At 37.3% G+C, this 17,519-nt stretch overlaps 4 protein-coding genes across 6 annotated transcripts in view; 3 read left to right on the top strand and 1 right to left on the bottom strand.

Moving 5' to 3' along the window:
- Positions 1-2,252: 2,252 nt before the first annotated feature.
- On the top strand, positions 2,253-4,401 carry LOC146517962 (uncharacterized). Its single transcript, XM_085159813.1, has 6 exons — positions 2,253-2,417; positions 2,571-2,719; positions 2,829-2,902; positions 3,012-3,104; positions 3,266-3,364; positions 3,581-4,401. The coding sequence occupies exons 1-6, from the start codon at positions 2,310-2,312 to the stop codon at positions 3,745-3,747; spliced, it is 690 nt and encodes a 229-aa protein (XP_085015939.1). The 5' UTR covers positions 2,253-2,309; the 3' UTR covers positions 3,748-4,401.
- LOC146517963 (adenosine receptor A3-like) lies at positions 3,873-10,083 on the bottom strand. The gene is made up of 2 exons (XM_085159822.1): positions 6,582-10,083; positions 3,873-6,225 (listed from the first exon to the last, which is right to left on the bottom strand). The coding sequence occupies exons 1-2, from the start codon at positions 6,908-6,910 to the stop codon at positions 5,580-5,582; spliced, it is 975 nt and encodes a 324-aa protein (XP_085015948.1). The 5' UTR covers positions 6,911-10,083; the 3' UTR covers positions 3,873-5,579.
- Positions 10,084-10,414: 331 nt separating this feature from the next.
- Positions 10,415-13,966, top strand: LOC146517964 (uncharacterized). The gene is made up of 6 exons (XM_085159800.1): positions 10,415-10,588; positions 10,802-10,944; positions 11,074-11,147; positions 12,888-12,986; positions 13,198-13,296; positions 13,467-13,966. Exons 1-6 carry the CDS (start codon positions 10,481-10,483, stop codon positions 13,646-13,648), a joined length of 705 nt encoding a protein of 234 aa, XP_085015926.1. The 5' UTR covers positions 10,415-10,480; the 3' UTR covers positions 13,649-13,966.
- Positions 13,967-17,132: 3,166 nt separating this feature from the next.
- The window catches only part of LOC146517965 (solute carrier family 12 member 5-like), a 183,809-nt gene continuing 183,422 nt past the window's right edge, over positions 17,133-17,519 (top strand). For 2 of the 3 annotated variants that reach the window (XM_085158872.1, XM_085158873.1), the window contains exon 1: positions 17,133-17,513. In XM_085158872.1, the coding sequence (XP_085014998.1) occupies positions 17,348-17,513 (166 nt within the window). In that variant the 5' untranslated portion in view covers positions 17,133-17,347. The remainder of the gene's footprint in view (positions 17,514-17,519) is intronic. The other variant, XM_085158875.1, reaches the window with a different exon arrangement.

Raw genomic sequence — 17,519 nt, forward strand, 5'->3', positions numbered from 1 at the left:
TAGCAGGTCCCCATAAGGTGAATCATGTGCTAACGGCTGTCTAAATGACTCGGGTAAAGTTTGTAGCATGCATGCTTGTTGTTTTTGTCTGCTTCCACTTGTCTTTGCACTAGGATGATGTCGGCATAAATGTGCAGTCATATTCGTTGTGTTCCCACTAGTGCTGTCAGCGTTAATCTTGTTAAAAGGACGTTAACACCACAACACGGCAAATCTCCGAGTTACCGCGAATCGCCCCGTACGTGGGGCTGGACAGCGTCAACAAGTTAACGAGCTAACTGTTCCCATCAATGTAATTGAGCATTGCGTGGCACATCCGACATGCTGTTTTACTTTTGTCCATGACGCGCTTACCTTCAGGGTCATGCTTAACATGAAAACCAAGATAGTTCCAAACGCCAGATCTGAATGAGGGTGGGGGAGGCTCGATTTCGGGTAGCGTTGAGGCAGTTGCCATGTTGCAACGAGCTTAACTTCTGTCTTGCTAGCTTGCGCTGCGCTCAGTGGATCTGCGCTCCACAGTGCAGCCTAGGCGGAGTAGTCTAACGCAGATCCACTGAGCTCTCAACACAGACAGCATCGTCAGAAGAAAAGTTGATAACATAAATTAAAAATTTTGTATTGTTTGATACATATGCGTACCAAACCAAAAGCGCTGCATCAAACGGTTCAATACCAATACATGTATTGTTGCACCCCTAATATGTACATATGTGGGTGGATGGGTGAAAGTTCATTGCAAAGCAGTTTATTACAAAAGAGCACTGAGTTAGCAACCAAAGAAGCACAAGTAACATCAAAACAACAGTGTAGCACGCCAGGGTGTGTCAAGCCTTAAGTGCATTAAGTGCATGCATCAATAGCAGACAAACACAGATCAGAGACAGAGACATAGAAAAACAGAGAAAGGGGAGATAAAGCTCTTTTAGGCTAAGTTATATAGAGCAAGGACCCACTGGCCTCTCCTTTCTTTGCTATGTGACAATAGTATCCAGCATAGTGCAACCTTTTCAGTCCATTCAGCATCTCAACTACACAACACCTCCCATCAGGACTGGGTGTGCCCAGTATATTCTGTAAGTTTCCCAGTGTAATCTGCATGCAAAATGTAAGACAAGTCCCTTCAAAGCCAGTCTACTGTGCTGATGCCAACATGAAGTCACAGCTTCCCCAGGCACAGGTTGACAGCAGTTTTCCGCACAGGTTACATGAACTTCAAATCTTATTGAGTGAAATTGTGTATATTAGATACGCATCAATCATACAAGGTTGGATTGTTATAATAAATGTGGTTAACTGAGCATATTTCACTCATCTGTCTATAACTTAAAGTTATTCCTATCATGATGCATCCTTGTCTAGACTACATGAATGCTGCAAACACTAAGTTATGCCAGCGTGGAGAAGAGCCGAGCCAGTTGCGTAAAGTGGCCTTCATGTGTGTAAATACTTTATGTGAAAGTAATTGACTCTTAAGTGTCTTAAATGGTACTCAAGAAATATAGGCTGTGGTAACCCCCAGCTAGCCACACAACTTCAGTTCCCTTTAGTAATGTCACTGCGTTATTTCTCTTTTCTTTACAGTCAATGTGTTTGCTCTTTCTCATTGAGAATTGTAATGTGTTTTTGACTCCATGTGCAGCAAATCAGGGTATAGAGCTCAATCATGTTGATGCTTTAAAATTGTGTTGTTTTAGAATAACTTAATAAAAAAAACTATTTGGGCTGAAGTGAAGGTATTTAGGTAAAAATTAGACAGGCTAAACAGACTACAGTAAATATACAGAGTACAAAGTACAAAGTGCAAATAAAGTGCTTATATCTGCAGTTGAGGGTAATCTCCTAGCCAAGATCATTACTTTAAAAAAAAAAAAGCTTTTGACTTTTAACCTGGATTGTGAACATGCAATATTGCTCCAGTTTCCTAAAGCACACAACCTTTAAAAGCATGATGTTGCATAAATATGAAAAACTTCAGCATAACTGATCCCCCCAACACACACACACATACACACACTCACTGTATTTTGCAGCTGTGAATGTATTCATTTAACACATTTTGAACATGGATTTCATATATCAGAGTTCTGTTATGTGATTCTGCAAACCTAACTATTTTGCTGCACCATGTTTGACGAATAAACATCCGCTTGGTCAAATAACATCAGGGTTAACATGTGGTTATCTGTTCTGTAGCTACCCAGACAGGGGCGGGTGGATGAAGCAGAAAAATAACTGGTTGCTGATATTATTTTAAGGCAGAGCTGATACCAACAAGGGGCTTTAGAGAACACATCATATCTGTGAGGATGAAGACTTTGAGTGCTGCTCTTGTTTTGCTGAGTCTCATATCAGTGGGCCAGCCTGCATCGCTGGCCTGTGAGAAGCTGTTAAAGCCAGTCGACCAACGTCCAGATGTAAGTGTCTTTCCACATTTGTTTTGTTTCAGCTGTTAAAACTTGCAATTTTTTTCTGAGATGTGATGGAGGGAAATATTCTGAATGGTTTTTTTTGTGAATTTCCAAAATAAATAATGAATCGATCAATTAAAAAAAACTCTTTTATTTCAGCTGCCTGGGAGGTGGTACTTTATAGCTGTGTCCACAGAGTTTTGCCTGTCTTCAACATTAGTCAGTGCTTTATTTTCCCCAAGTGCCGCAGTGGATGTAATTTCTAAGGGCGAACCAAACCTCTATGGTGATACTACTTATTTGAAAGCGTAAGTAATGTTTTATTTTTTGTTTTTTAGTTAAATTAATAGCATTTAACATGGTAACATTGCTCAGTTGTTCTTTCAGGTGTTAAATCTGTAATGGTGAATGTTGCAGGAATGGAGTTTGTATCAACGGAACCTCAACATTTCTCTATGCAAACAGCAGCCTATTTGAACTCGACAGTGAAAGTAAGAGGTTTTTCTTTTAAATATACTCTGACTACAAGCTGTAGTTCAATAACAATTTAATATATTACTACCATTTAAATACTTTAAATGACTTTAATGATTCCAACAGATGCCACAGTTGATCAACCAGACGTGCTGCTGCAAACTGGCTGTCCTGACTGCCTCGTCTCTAAAGAGGATAAAAGTCATCTTTTGCTCTTCAGTAAGGTGGCAGGGCTGGGGGCTTTTAGACCATTCATAATTTGTAATTTCCTGCTGTAGTTAACCAACGAGCAAAATGCACGCTGTGAGAAATACAAGGTTCAATACAATCCATCATATTATCACAAGCCTTTTATCTCAGATGTCTCACTGCTTCACCAGGTAGACGAACAGCTGTTTCTGCTGCTGAGCTGACGGAGTTTGAGACACAGGCAGAGTGTCTGGGATGGTCTAAACCCCAACTCCTCAACACTGATCATGGTGAGACTTTTACAGCAACCGAAAGAAAAAGGAACAGATAGCACAGATGAAAATGTTTCTCTTTCTTCTTTCAAAAATGTGTTTTTATGTCTTTTGGGCAGCATGATGATTTTATGATGGTGCAGCACACTCTGTGTCACTCTTGAGTATGCATATATAAATCAGTTTAAGTTTTAACATTTTATTGTCATTTCCTTTCCTACATTCCATATACAGACTATGAAAAGTGTGCGCAATTTGACGAAGATATGGATGAGGATAAATTAAGCGAAGTGCTTCAGAGTTTCTTTCAGAAGACGCTTGAAAGGATGAAAACCACATATCACTTGTTAACCAAATGCATGGCAGAGGGTTTTATTTCATATCTCCCCTCTTTGTTTTAAGAACTAAATGTCCAGTGCTTGCTGAACTTTATTTTCATATCTAAAATATGACTTTTAATCTATATATGAATGCCTCTTTTAATTACTGAATTGAGCTTTTTTTTTTCTTCATTTAGAAGTGCAAGTTTAAAAAAGAAGTCTGTACGTCCATGTATGTTAAAAATTTCTTTGCAATTTATTTTACAATTGTGTGAGGCCATAGCCATGCTAGCAGTTCTATGAGGCTCCATATAGACATCAGTGTTTTGAACCATGTAATACAAATAACAAACAACAAAATATCAATGATAGGATAATAGTGCAAACCAGGTATTATGTTTACCATGATAATTTGTGGTGTAACTGTAAAAAACAATCACATATTGGTGTGTAACCTATTTTGGAACCACATTTGATGCATTTATTTTATGTTCTAAATTTCTTTTCTTACTTTTGTCTTATTTTAAGTTTCATATAGCCAGAAATTTGTGCTTTTAGCTCTTAAAAGACTGCTTGGTTCCAACATTTGAACAGAAATGATGGCTTATTAACTGTTGTTGTAAAATCAAAAGTAAAAGGATAAAAACATATTATTGTTTTTATATTTTCCACAAATTCTTAACAGTAAGTTGTTTTTCTTTGCTTTTACATTTCAATAAATATTTCCTAAATCCTTATGAGCTATATGGATTGTCATTTAGAACAACACCAAGAATTTTGGTTTATTATCTTTATGTTTGTTGTGATTTTTGCAGAGCTGCAAAGGTTTAGGAAAGTAACTTTGAGGTTTGAATAGAAAATGTGCATAAATTGTGCTGTGCATTTATGAGAAACCCATGAATCCATTCTCTTCCACTTATCAAATACAGGGTCATGGGGGGCTGGAGGTTATCTCTGATTTAAAAAATATATTTTTACAGTTATTTTTGTTTGTGAAATAATGGCATCATAGTCACATTCGCTATGGCCATCTGCACTATTCTTTTCTTTTCTTGTTACAAAAGATGACCCAGTTTTCCTGCAGAGAAGCAAACTTCATAATAAAGAGAAATTTTAAGTGCATTATAATTCCTCTTATAACCAATTCATAAACAGCTTGTGCTTTCAGACACAATGCTCCAGCTTTTTTGAACAATTTACAAAACTTAATGTGAACACTGAAATGGGAGTGTGGGATGGACTGTTGCTTATTCTTCCATAATCAGGATAAATCACATACATGTTCAACACAGAATGACTATAAACCTTTCTATCTGCTTAAATGAGGAAATTCGTAAATATATATCTCTGTATCACAGCATGTGATAAACTATTTGGTTGCACTGATAACCATCTTGGACAAACTAAAAATGTGCTTGACATTATACGAAAGTTTTAAAGTGGAACTCGGAGACCGCTCGTGAATGTAGTTGTCAGTTGAATGTCTCACTTCCTCTTAGGCTTTAATCTGCATTGGTAATACAAAATTAAGTGCACGTACAGTTGTTTCCTGTGCTGCATAGTTCCAGATGTGAGTAAGGATTTCCTTAAATCTTCAATACAAAGATAAAATCTTAAAGAAAATATAGTTTAAAAAAGCATGAAAACCAACAAAGCAGCAAATACAAAATTTACATATTGTATAAAAAAAACTAGATGAAGCATAGATATTTTAAAATACAATAAAACAAACCAATCAGATATCACAAAAAGTACTTTGTTTTATAGTAATACTTGAATAAAGTACACAAGTCAATGAAAAAAATATACTAATCCTTATACTTTGTCAAAGATATAATCAGAAAAAAAAAGACAACAAAAAAAATCAGCCTTATAATTAGAACAAAAAGGCAAGAAAACACAGAAATCTGCCTTCAGTCATTTGACACAATGTGACTGCTGGATCTTTTGTCTGTCATTTGGCTTGTCTGGGATTCTTGATTTTCAGCAACACGTGAAACACACTTTCTCCAGATCTTCAGATAAGCTCTCTTGATTTTTTGTATTTTGAATGCATACACAACTGGATTGACCGCTGAGTTAGCATGAGACAGAATAATACCTATATATAAAACTATTGGTGGTATATTTGTCACCTCACCAAAATAAACAAGGCAGTTCATTATGTGAAGCGGCAGCCAACACAGGACAAACAGGGCGAAGACCAGAGCTAGTGATCCTGCCAGCTTTTTCTCTTTTCTTAGGTAGTTCTGAGACAGTTTTTGAGCACCACTGCCTGGTTTCTCTCGAAGGTGTCCTTTTATAATACAGAAAACATGGGTATACAATGTGGCCATTACCAACAGAGGTATCAGATTCAGGGAAAAAAAACTGAAATAAACCAGGTATGACATGGGAATTACAGCTATAAACTGGCAGACAATTGTAGAATTGGCTGAATTAGACAAGGTTTGATGGTTGTACCACCCAAGCATGGGAGTAAAGCTGAGAGGGATTGCAACAATCCAACATGCTGCCACCACAAGACAGGAGTGTCCCTGTGTCGCAATCCTTTTGTACCTATTAAAAAATGAAAACAATAAAATAGTCTCACAAAAAAATTAAAATAGCATAAAATGATTTTTTTTTTTAAACAAAATAAATTGTTAGTGAAGTACTGGTCGATGTGATAAAATGATATGGTAAATGGTAAATGGTCTGTATTTGTATAGCGCTTTACTAGTCCCTAAGGTCCCCAAAGCGCTTTACACATCCAGTCATCCACCCATTCACACACACATTCACACATACCATATAAACCACAAAGTCCATAATTACTACTTCCTACTACTAAATTATTATGTCCACTATTCAATTATGAGTAATTTTAGTTTGTTTTTTTTTAAAAAATGTGTCTTATTAATCCATACTCTTACCTGAGAGGGATATACACCCGGAGGAAACGGTCAAGCGAAATAGCCAACAGAGACAGAACTGAAACGAGGGTGAACAGGATGACCACACAGCTGATGAAGAGACACGTATTGAACGAGGTCTTCACCCGTCCATCCACCACTACAGCCAATGGTATGGCCACACATCCAACCAGAAAATCAGCCATAGCCAGAGATGCAATAAGGCAGAATGTTGGCTGTTGAATGCTTTTAGTGGTCCAAAGTGCCAAAATGACCAGCATGTTACCCAGACAGCAACTAACCGCAATAAGCACTTCAACCAAGGTGTAAATCATCACTCCCAAATTCATTGTGCTTTCTATCTGGCTGATGATTGTCAGTTGACGGTGCAGTATATTTGAGTGTGAGTCTGAGCTTCAGTGTGGTATGTAAATCTATATAACATTTGAGGAAGTCCTTCGTCTCTTAGCAGCAATTTTTTTAAATAACACATACAAATAGATATGCATGTAAAAGGATGATATGCAAAAGGAAAAAAAAAACCACTGGTGCAATTATGAGTAACTAAAAAACAATCTCTCATGTCGAAGCTACACAAGCCACAAAACCCACATCCTGAAACAACATACACCTAGGTGATATCTCACAAATGGGGTGGACGTTTTGGGTGTTTGCTCTCCGTGTTATGTTTTTGCAAATCAGATGGTATACTGACAGATGGTGTAACGGACCTTTATTGTGCAATATATTTCCTCTGCCTCAGCTTAGAGTCTGTATAAATACTGTATCAGTGAAGGTGACATTGACTTTGAAAAAAAAAAGACAAATAGCGTAGATTGTGTACATGTGTATTCTTATGGCATCCCATTTCTAAGAGCAAAATTTTCACATCTTAAAACAAACCTCTCTTTAAGGGCCTCTAGCATGACATTTGGTGTGTCTTAGTTAGCTATTTGTTTCCACACTAACAGACGGTATAAGCCAGTTGTTTAAAAAATGTTTCAGGCAATTTAAACCATGAACAAACCTTTAATAACGACTCTTCGGAACTTAACTGTGTAAACACTGCATTTATAAGACTATTATAATTCATTATTTAAAATTACAACATTTTGCACATTATTGTTACTATTGGTAGTAGTAGTAGCATGTATTCTTGCGTTTTCTTCTTGAGGACACGAATGGTGTACACAAACAACATTTTGAATTGTTACACTGTTACACCTATGTAATATGTATTACAGCCTCATAGATTGCATATGTAGATATTCTGCATATCAAGGCATTTAAAAGGGAAGTCACAGGTAGCAGCCGCAGTGCATGCCCCCAACCCTAGCACATGCAAGTGAATGTGTTTAAAGTTCATAGGGAACTCGGAAGTAGATGACGGAAGTGTTGGGCATTGATGCTCAGTAGTAGTTTTGCAGATATGCAGAATGTGTGGGTAGAAGGTTAACCTCACTCTCCCCAGCAAATTGCAATGATACACACAATCATGTGAAAAGGAATGTTTGCATAGGACTCTATGACATCCCATGAAAAACCGCATACAGCTTTACTGTTTCCAGCAGCCAGGCACTGCTAATCAGATGCACTTGATTGAAATATCATCAGCAAACACATCTATTGCTCATCTGGTATATTCAGATGTGGTTTAACACACACTCACACACATTTGACAAATACAGTTTTTCCCCGGTTTTTTGGGACTTCAACATCATCAGTGGGAATTTTTCCCCCTGAAAAACCTAAATAAATTGCACAATACATTTTTAAGCAATTAAAAAAAATCAGATAAGCAAATATGATACAAATTAAATGTCATATATGGAGATTGGAATGTGATTTGTTTTTTAAACAATTACACAAAATTAAACAAAAGAAAATTAAATAAACACCATTTTCAAAAAAATATATAATTTCTACCAATTATTTTATGATTCAGGCTTTAAAGGGTTAAAACAATGTGGCAACAAGTGGAGATCTTTGGCTATGATGCAGGGCTGTGTTTAGAGAAAACTATTTATGGCATATCAGCACAACATTGTCTTGGTAGGTTTACAGTTGTGCCATACTCCTTCCATTTCTGAATGATCGCTTGAACAGTGCTCTGTGGGATGTTCAAGGCTTGGGAAATCTTTATGTAGCCTAAGCCTGCTTTAAATTTCTCAATAACTTTATGCCTGACCTGTCTGGTGTGTTCTTTGGACTTCATGATGTTGTTGCTCCCAATATTCTCTTAGACAACCTCTGAGGCCGTCACAGAGCAGCTGTATTTGTACTGACATTAGATCACACACAGGTGCACTCTATTTAGTCATTAGCACTCATCAGGCAATGTCTATGGGCAACTGACTGCACTCAGACCAAAGGGGGCTGAATGATAGCATTAACTCGATAACGTTGACAGGCCTAGTTTGTTGGTTTGCTTTCATTTAGTTTTATTAGCAAACTGGTTATTAGATGCCGCTTCAGCCAGCCAGACAATCCTTTGCTGTCCCACCCCTCTCCTCCCTGCGGAGCAAGCAGCAGGTGGGCAAATGGGCAATAGAAAACCGTTTGGTGCCTATGCAATCCCCAAAATGCACTGGCATGACATCCGGGGAGCATGGGTGTGAGCAACGTTTTTTTTGCAGATGCCATGATGTCCCCTCTACCACGATGCCACCCTGGGCAATGTCCTATGTTGCCCATATCAAAAACCACCACTTGGTACCATAGCTCAGGCTACTTGTTACTCTGTGATATTTATCTGCATGTTTGCAAACTTGTCTAGTACTTACCTGTTTGTTTCCTCCTTCCTTCAATGAAATATGTGTATTACAACCTGTCTGACACACTCCTACCAATAGTATACTGGAAATGTGTCCAGGAGAAAGTGAGGAGAAACTCAAAATAGAACTGATACATAGACTCTGACCTGAATCTGATACCTGTTAATAAATGAAGAAGAAAAAATCCAGATACACAGAGAGTGTGTATCTCAGCAAAGTATCTGTGTTGCTTATGATATTTATTCCCTTTGCTTCCTTAAGATCGTTTATTAAAATCTTTAAACCTTTCAACTGTGTTCTACAATTATGTCCTTTTTTTTGCAAATGCCAACAAATTACTGCCTTGCTTTGGTCATCCACTGCAAATTCATTTCTGCCTGCACCCTGATGTGTTTTTTCTAAACCATTTGCATTTTGAGTAAATGTATTTTGCAAGAGTAAGCATGCACACATTTGCCAAACACAGACAGGATATTGTGTGGTTAATGATAGACCTACAAATTGCTTTTAAAATGTTAACAAAATTCATATTACTGCAAATGCAGTGAGCAGTTTGCATTGACAGCTAGAAATATAGCATGTGCAATCATCTGTCACCAATTAAACTGCATCTTATGAAATTTTCTTTCTCCACAGTTTATTTTAGAGAACGTGTTACCATCTACCGGAACCAAATTCCTTGTATGTGTCTGCACATATACATGGCCAATAAACACGATTCTGATTCTGAGTATACATAGTATACTTGTATACATGTACATGTATCATACTTTACTATGTTGTTGTGTTTATATTTTAAACAACATAAACACAACAACATAGTAAAGTATGATACATTGTTTTATCATATTTCAAGTGTCACCATACTGAAAATACTGATAAATCTTATCAGTATGTACTTTTGATCCAGGACACGATATTAGGTTTGATCAAGATTTTGAAGGTTGAACCTTGAACTTATCTGTCCACACACTGACATGTTTATCAGTTTGTGACCTAGATGATGATTGGTAAATGTGGTCTTTACTGGAAATGATGGCATTTGAGGTCATTCACTTTATTTTCTCCTAAATAGGGGTGGGAAAACTAACTGGTCAGTATAAACCCGAAAAAGAATCAGCAGAAGTGAACTCATACTGAGCCAAGATGAAAGCTTTTTGTGTCGCTGTTCTTGTGCTGAATTTCATCTCTGTGTGCCAGCCTTCATCAGTGGCTTGTGAGAGGTATCTAAAAACAGCAGATAGGGATCAAGATGTAAGTCTCTTTTAAACCTTTATAGCTAAGATTATAGTTGTAAAACTGATTTGCTAGTAAAATATTAGTAAAATGAAACTGCACCTATGTAATGGCTTTGTGCAAGTTTGTATTTCATGAATAGTGTTAAATGTGTCAGATTAGTGCAAAACATTTACAAAGCAACAAACAAAAACTAAAATAACAAATGAACAAACAATGTCTTCATTTCAGCTGACTGGGAAATGGTACCTTATAGCCATGTCCTCAAACAGCTGCTGGGCTACTGCATTCAGTGTCCTACCTTTCGGTATCTATGTGAACATTACGGCAAAGGAAAAAGCAAACATCTATGAAGCCACCTTTTCACTGAAAATGTAGCTAATTTTCTTCCTTATAATTGTTGTTTATACTGTATGTTTGCCAGTGTTTGTGCTTCATATTTCATTATCTCATTTAAAGTTATTTTTTCATTCTTTATATCTTTTGACTACTAATTAAATCAGGTTTGGGCAGTGTAAAAATTTAACTTCAAAAATTCACTACGGAAACAGCACCATAACTGAGATTGACAGCATGGGTAAGAGTTTTGATTAAAACATTTGTGTCACTGGAGTTTAATTATGAATCTCTTTGTGTCTGTTTCTTTCAGTCACTATTAAACCTTTTAACTGCAGATTAATTATGTGCTCAAACCTTTTAACATTCACAAAATAATTAATAAAAACATAAAACCACTAAAAGAGAATATTAAGATATGAAAATCATATACATGTTTAATTTTTAAGCTTTTAAAGAATTGGTAGCATGCTAGTTTTGTTGTCTTTTGTCTTCTTCGACTTTTTCCACATTCTTTTATTGTGTAAATAATAATCTTCACTTGTGATAGTATCTATAATAGATATTACGTATCGGTATCGGTCTGATACTGACCCAAATCCCTGGATCGGATATCGGCGAGAAATAAAAAAATGTAATCCGATCCATTAAATATCAAAAAAGCACCTCACAAAACTTGCTACACGGCGTAACCCGGCTCATAACCGTAGCACGTCGGAGCAGTGTGGTCACGTGATAGAGCGGCTGTGTGCTACCAAACCAGCATTTCATCTCCGAGGAAGTTTTCCCAGAGAGAAGTAAAGCAAGTGTGTAAGTTCATCTCTGAATGTTTGTAAAGCATTCCAGCGTTAAGCTTAACCAATATATGGAGCGACTGCCTCTTCTCTCCCCCTCCTTCTCCTGCTCCTACTTCAAACGTGAAACTGATCAATGATCAGCTGATCGGCTTTTCTGTCGCGAGTCCGTCTCTCTTCTTAGTTTTTGGCCCACTTCTCACCAGAAAGAGGAAACCAGCGGCTGAACAACAGCAGCACGTTTAAGCTTGATAAGCTGTTGTTAGAATTTATTTAATATTACTTTCTACACCAGGATCGTTTTCTACGCAGCTGACGGCTGGTAACTGTGCAGGGGCGGATCTAGCAAAGTTTAGCCAGGGGGGGTCAATAGGGCATGAACAGGGAAAAGGGGGCACAAAGACATACTTTTCTTTCTTATTCTTATTTAAAATGTCAAGCTTTTAATAAATAATTATCTGACTCTTACACCCAAAGTTTTAATCTGATGTAATATATATATATATAAGTCCATTACTGTATATAGTAACTGTTAAGTCTAATATACCCTAGTAAGCTATAGTACTTTTTCCTTTGGGAAGGTACCATCTGTGCAGTCTGCAATTTTGTTGAAGAAAGATGTTGAATCTATTTAATTATTCTTGAAAAATAATTTACTTCTGTGCATTTTTCTCCCTGCATCAAATTAAATTTGATTACATCGATTAAGCATCATGAGGTGGAGGGTGGGGGTGGTTCCCTATTTTTTTTTTGCTGGGAATTTGCAACCCTATTAGTTAGGTTGCTTAATATTTCTGCTAAGTACTCTTTAAAATACCAGAATAGGGAGGATGGAGCAGGTTTAAGTTTATTAGATTGGTATTGCTGAACTATGAAATATTTTGGGCGCAGTGTATTTTTTACATACAGGTATAACAGAATAGCTTTAGTGTTGTTATTTATTTAAACTTGAGTATAAACTTATACAAAATGCAGCAAGATATTAAAAAACGTTTTATTTATTAAAAAACACACTATATCGGATTCATAACGGTATCGGCAGATATCCAAATTTATGATATCGGTATCGGTATCGGACATAAAAAAGTGGTATCGTGCCATCTCTAATCTATAATACTATAATTCTGATGTTAAACATTTAATCTCAAATGTTAAATGTATTTTAATAACTCTTCTTTTTACAACAGGTGCCAAAAGTGATAATGTAATGATACTTCTTCAAAGGAGGTGCCATGATTGTATCGTTATAAAGGGAGATGGCTTCACTGACATTCTTGTGCTTTTAAGTAAGGAACCAGACAAATGTGATAAGAAAATATGTCGAATATTTCCAATACAGATGTTTTTACAGCACTTTCTTACCTGACTTACCTAGCAGGCTTTTATATAGCAGCTTATGACATTTAATCAATATAGTATTCATTGTTATGAAGGGTGAAGCTTAAACTGATAACTCATCATATGGTTTCCATCTTAAATGTGGCATGTTTTAAACAGGTAAGCGAATGTCCATCACTGATGATGAGATGGAGGCATTTGAGATACAAGCAGACTGTCGTTACTTGTACAAACCACAGATCTTTGGTTCTGATCATGGTAAGATGTGAAAAAAAATATGATGAAACCTTTATGGCTTTACAGCTAACGTGTACTTTTAGAGTGATTCGTGTCATTTTATTTTCTGCAGTTACTTAACATTATAATGTAAACAGTATAACACAATTGCACATTCTACAGTTTCTAATTGTTTTTTTTTCTTCATACAGACTATGAAAACTGCACAGTTGACGATGGCAAGACTGAATATGCTTCTTCAGAAATTCCCCATATGCGACAAGCAGTGCTAAACATCTTCTCACAGGTCTTCACATGCGTACAAGACAGAGTTTTGTATTACCCCCGTGCTGCCTTCCAGTGGGTGCAGTCAACATGGAGTTATTTGTGGTGAATGTAGAGAGACACGCTATAATAAATATTTGCTTATTTCAATCATGTGCACTTGAAACAGTGCTGTCTTTAGTTTAAAGATTTGAAGAGGGTGTAGAATGAATAATAAATACTACAGTTTACTGATGAACAATGTTTGAATATTAATTCAAAATATCATTATAATGCATTTATATCTGTCCTTTACCTCTCAACTACTATTCATCCAACTTGCTGAGGTCCAGAGTAAGGGCAGTGTCTATTTTAAGGATGCTCTAAAGTGCTGTGTTCCAATTTTTTCTGTCGCATTTCTGTTGCTATTAAACATTTATGAAATTCACTGTGGAATCAACTGTCAAAAGACTCAATCTTCCAAAGACTCGTTTCCTCAAACAATCACTGTTTCGGCAGAATTTTCCAGGGGTCCTATCTGGACAAAAAGACAGTCATTTGAAATTTACAACCTCTGTAAATGATTTTACATAAAGTGGAATGCATATTTAGACATTGTTATGATGAGTCCACTTACTTCAATATCAAAAGAACAGCAGATGTAAATGTCAGAGGGTTTAAATATGGTAATTTTGGTTTTCTATTCCCTAAAAAAAAAAAATGTTCTAGGCGTTGACTTTAATTCATGGACCAAAAAGTGTAATAACTACACTTGTAAAAACTTGTGAAAGTTCTAGTCAGTAATCGCTTAAAAAATAAAGAGAAAATGAAAAATCTAGCTATATGAATAAGAGACATGAGAGAATTTAAAATGCAATATGTCTCCTGCCTTTTCTCAAAGGCCAAAGTGTAACTTTACTTACACACAAACATCACAATAAATAATGAATTGTGGGAAAGTAAATACAGTGTATATGTCTGTTTTTAAAAATATGTATTTGCTGGTCTTTGCTGTCTAAAGTTGAAATCCAAAAATGAAACATGCGACCAACATTTTATTGACAGACTTACGGTGCGTCTTAAAGGTCCCTATGTGAGTAGGAATGCCAGACCCCACAACGCTACCATGAGTTAAGGATGGGTAATGACACTTGACTGCCAGTAGCGGTTTTAGATACGGGCGACACGGGCAGTTGCCCGGGGCGGCATCGTGGTGGGGGGCGGCATCACGGGCATCAGCAAAAAAAAAAAAATGCTCATGCTGCCCCGACGTCAGCCAGCGCATATTGGGAATGGTATAGGCACCGATCGGTTTTCTATCGCCCATTTGCTGGGAGTAAGGGCGCCCTTCGTTTGCGAGGTGCACCTGCTGCTTGCGACACAGGGAGGAGAGGGCGGGGCGGCGGAGGATTCTCTGGCTGGCTGGAGCAGCATCTAAAAACCAACTCGTAAAACATGAACACGTTTTCAAACATGAAAACACCAGACATTATAATGCAGATTTATAATTTGTCTTTTCGAAATTCTATACACGAAAAGTGAGCGCGAGAGCTCTCGGTGCGCCTGCTTGCTGCTGAAGTCAAAGTAAACTTTATTGTCATCTCCGCTACTTACAGTCCATAGAGAGACGAGACGACAAGGTTCCAGTTACAGCAGTGTAAGTAAACAAAAAATATATGTAAGAAGAGTAAGAAAATAAATATACACTTTAGGACCAGGGGTAAAGGGATCAATAACAATTTAAAATTTACAGTTTGATGATTTAAAGTCTCACACACAACCCGTCGAAAGGGGAGGGGCCGGCTGCTTCCAAATAGAGCACATATCATTTATAATGTTGTAAATCCAAGCCCATTATGTATTCATGATTTGAATCCTGGGTTGTGTGAAATCTCAGAAATAAACCCTAGACAAAGTGAATCTGTGAACTAAGGTGTAGGTGTGTTAGATCATGTTGTGGTGATCCTCGGGTTGGGGGATTTGTGTTCATACTGGAGTGCAAAATTAAAGCCAATGGAAGATGGACAAGAAAAGTTCAAAGCCATCAGGTCCTCAGTTTAGAAAAAAGAGAAAAGAAGAGGAGGAGAAACGAGCAAAAGATGCAGGTAAGCAGATGTGTCATTGAATAATGGCAGGTCATCCTGAAACAATCAGAATCAGAATACTTTATTAATCCCTAAGGAAATTATGTGAGTTACAGTTGCTCCAAGAAGAAATGGTAAAAATAGCAACAGTAACAGACTAAACTCCAAACAATACAATGTTACAGATTTTAATATTAATTAGTCATTGTCAATTGTTGATTTGTCCTGTTCTCATTGTATGACGAATTATGATGGCTGTTTGGCAGCCGTTTGCATACTATGCATACTCTCTCTCTCTTCATATGTGTGTGTGTGTACAACAGCTTTATGTTAATGTACAATCCTTAATATGTTGTGTGTGTGTGTGTGTGTGTGTGTGTGTGGGCGGGGGGGTGGGGGGTTGTTCCAAACAAAACCAAAAACTAAAAAAAACATCTCACGTTTATATTTCCCTGATATTACACCTAAAACAAATATAAACTGTGACGGTCACAAAACAGTTGCTCCACGTCCTGCTTACTTGCCTTAACCTTTCATCGCCAAATGGTGGCATACAAACCAGTTTTATGGTATCGACCAACACTTTACAACAACGCAATAGATTAACAAAGCAGAACGAATGTATGGCGAATAATAGATTAGATTACAACATAAAATAATAAATTTGGGGAAAAACACAAATTAAAGATCAAATGATTAAAAAAAATACTTAAATATGGCCCAATTTGAGGGCAGAGCTTTGAGATCCGTTAAGAAGAAATCAGCGTATGGCCGTAGACCATAAGAGGAAAATGAATGGGATGACTGTTTGCCTTGTTCCTTGCTTTCTTGGTTTTCTGAAACTAAAGTAGATCTGACGTAAATTTTACTTTCGTGTCAGAACTGAATTTTTATGTTTATTTTCTTTTGTTCCATTCTGTGTCAAGATCATCCTCCAGGTCTGGTCTGTGGGAAGACTAATAGTTCAGTTTTGCAGATCTTGTCAATGCTTTTACAGCATTTCCAGTGTGTTTGGGATGATGCGTCTTGGTGCAAAATAAAGCGAGAAGTCAAAATTTTGCCTTCTTTATCATGTGTTTTCAATAACAGCAAGACTAATGGCTTTATCATACATTGCTCAAAATATCTATCTCTTATTAAGTTCTTTTATAGCAAACAGGTGCAAATGATCCTCTTAAAAAATCCTAGTAGTGCTGGAAATGTCTGAATCTTTTCTAATTTCCTTTTTATTAATGCAGTATGACGATTATTGAGGAAAGATCCCCTCAACTTTACAGCACATTATCACAGCTGGGTCAGAGACCGATTTTTGGTTGCCCAGCAACGGCCAATTTAGAGCCACAAAGCTGCGTTGATCTTAGTGTTAGATATAGGAAAAATTATAATAAAATGAGGAGAAATAAAAAATACCAGCTCATTAAAAAAATCATAATCATCATGTTTCGTGCATTACTATGTGTATTTACGTTTGCTGTTTTTATTAAAAGAAATATTCGGCTTTAGGACCCAGGAGCGCAGCAGCGGCAGACACCGGTTGATGAGATGGTCCACTCGGTATTACACGTCTAATGGACCAACAAAGAGCGGCTGCTCGTCCAGCACTGAGTAGTAGGAGGTAAACTCCATAGACTGTAACTGTGGACTACTATAATCAGACAGGTGAGGGCATTTTGACCGTCTTTATCCGTCCGTGTCACCCCGCACCGTGACAAGAAGACCCGACTGTTGTCTCACCGGCGACAACCATGAGCCAGAGGTTCACCGTCTCCAAGAGCGACGGCGACCGGCGCCCCTCCGACATGCAGGGGGAGGTGAACCAGCTGTTTGAGGGAGACGAGCCCCCGACCACCAGCAGCAGCAGCGCGGAGGGACAGGCTGCAGCTGGTACTGAAACTGTGCTGGTGCTGAAAGGTAAGG

The sequence above is a fragment of the Neolamprologus multifasciatus genome, chromosome 5 (assembly GCF_963576455.1).
Source record: "Neolamprologus multifasciatus chromosome 5, fNeoMul1.2, whole genome shotgun sequence".
NCBI lineage: Eukaryota > Metazoa > Chordata > Actinopteri > Cichliformes > Cichlidae > Neolamprologus > Neolamprologus multifasciatus.

Coding starts and splice junctions, on each gene's coding strand:
- LOC146517962 (XM_085159813.1), top strand. CDS start 2,310: ATGAAGACTTTGAGTGCTGCTCTTGTTTTGCTGAGTCTCATATCAGTG. Junction 2,418..2,570: donor CAGTCGACCAACGTCCAGAT/GTAAGTGTCTTT, acceptor CTTTTATTTCAG/CTGCCTGGGAGGTGGTACTT. Junction 2,720..2,828: donor GATACTACTTATTTGAAAGC/GTAAGTAATGTT, acceptor TGAATGTTGCAG/GAATGGAGTTTGTATCAACG.
- LOC146517963 (XM_085159822.1), bottom strand. CDS start 6,910: ATGAATTTGGGAGTGATGATTTACACCTTGGTTGAAGTGCTTATTGCG. Junction 6,226..6,581: donor CGGGTGTATATCCCTCTCAG/GTAAGAGTATGG, acceptor ATTTTTTAATAG/GTACAAAAGGATTGCGACAC.
- LOC146517964 (XM_085159800.1), top strand. CDS start 10,481: ATGAAAGCTTTTTGTGTCGCTGTTCTTGTGCTGAATTTCATCTCTGTG. Junction 10,589..10,801: donor CAGCAGATAGGGATCAAGAT/GTAAGTCTCTTT, acceptor TCTTCATTTCAG/CTGACTGGGAAATGGTACCT. Junction 12,987..13,197: donor TGACATTCTTGTGCTTTTAA/GTAAGGAACCAG, acceptor TGTTTTAAACAG/GTAAGCGAATGTCCATCACT.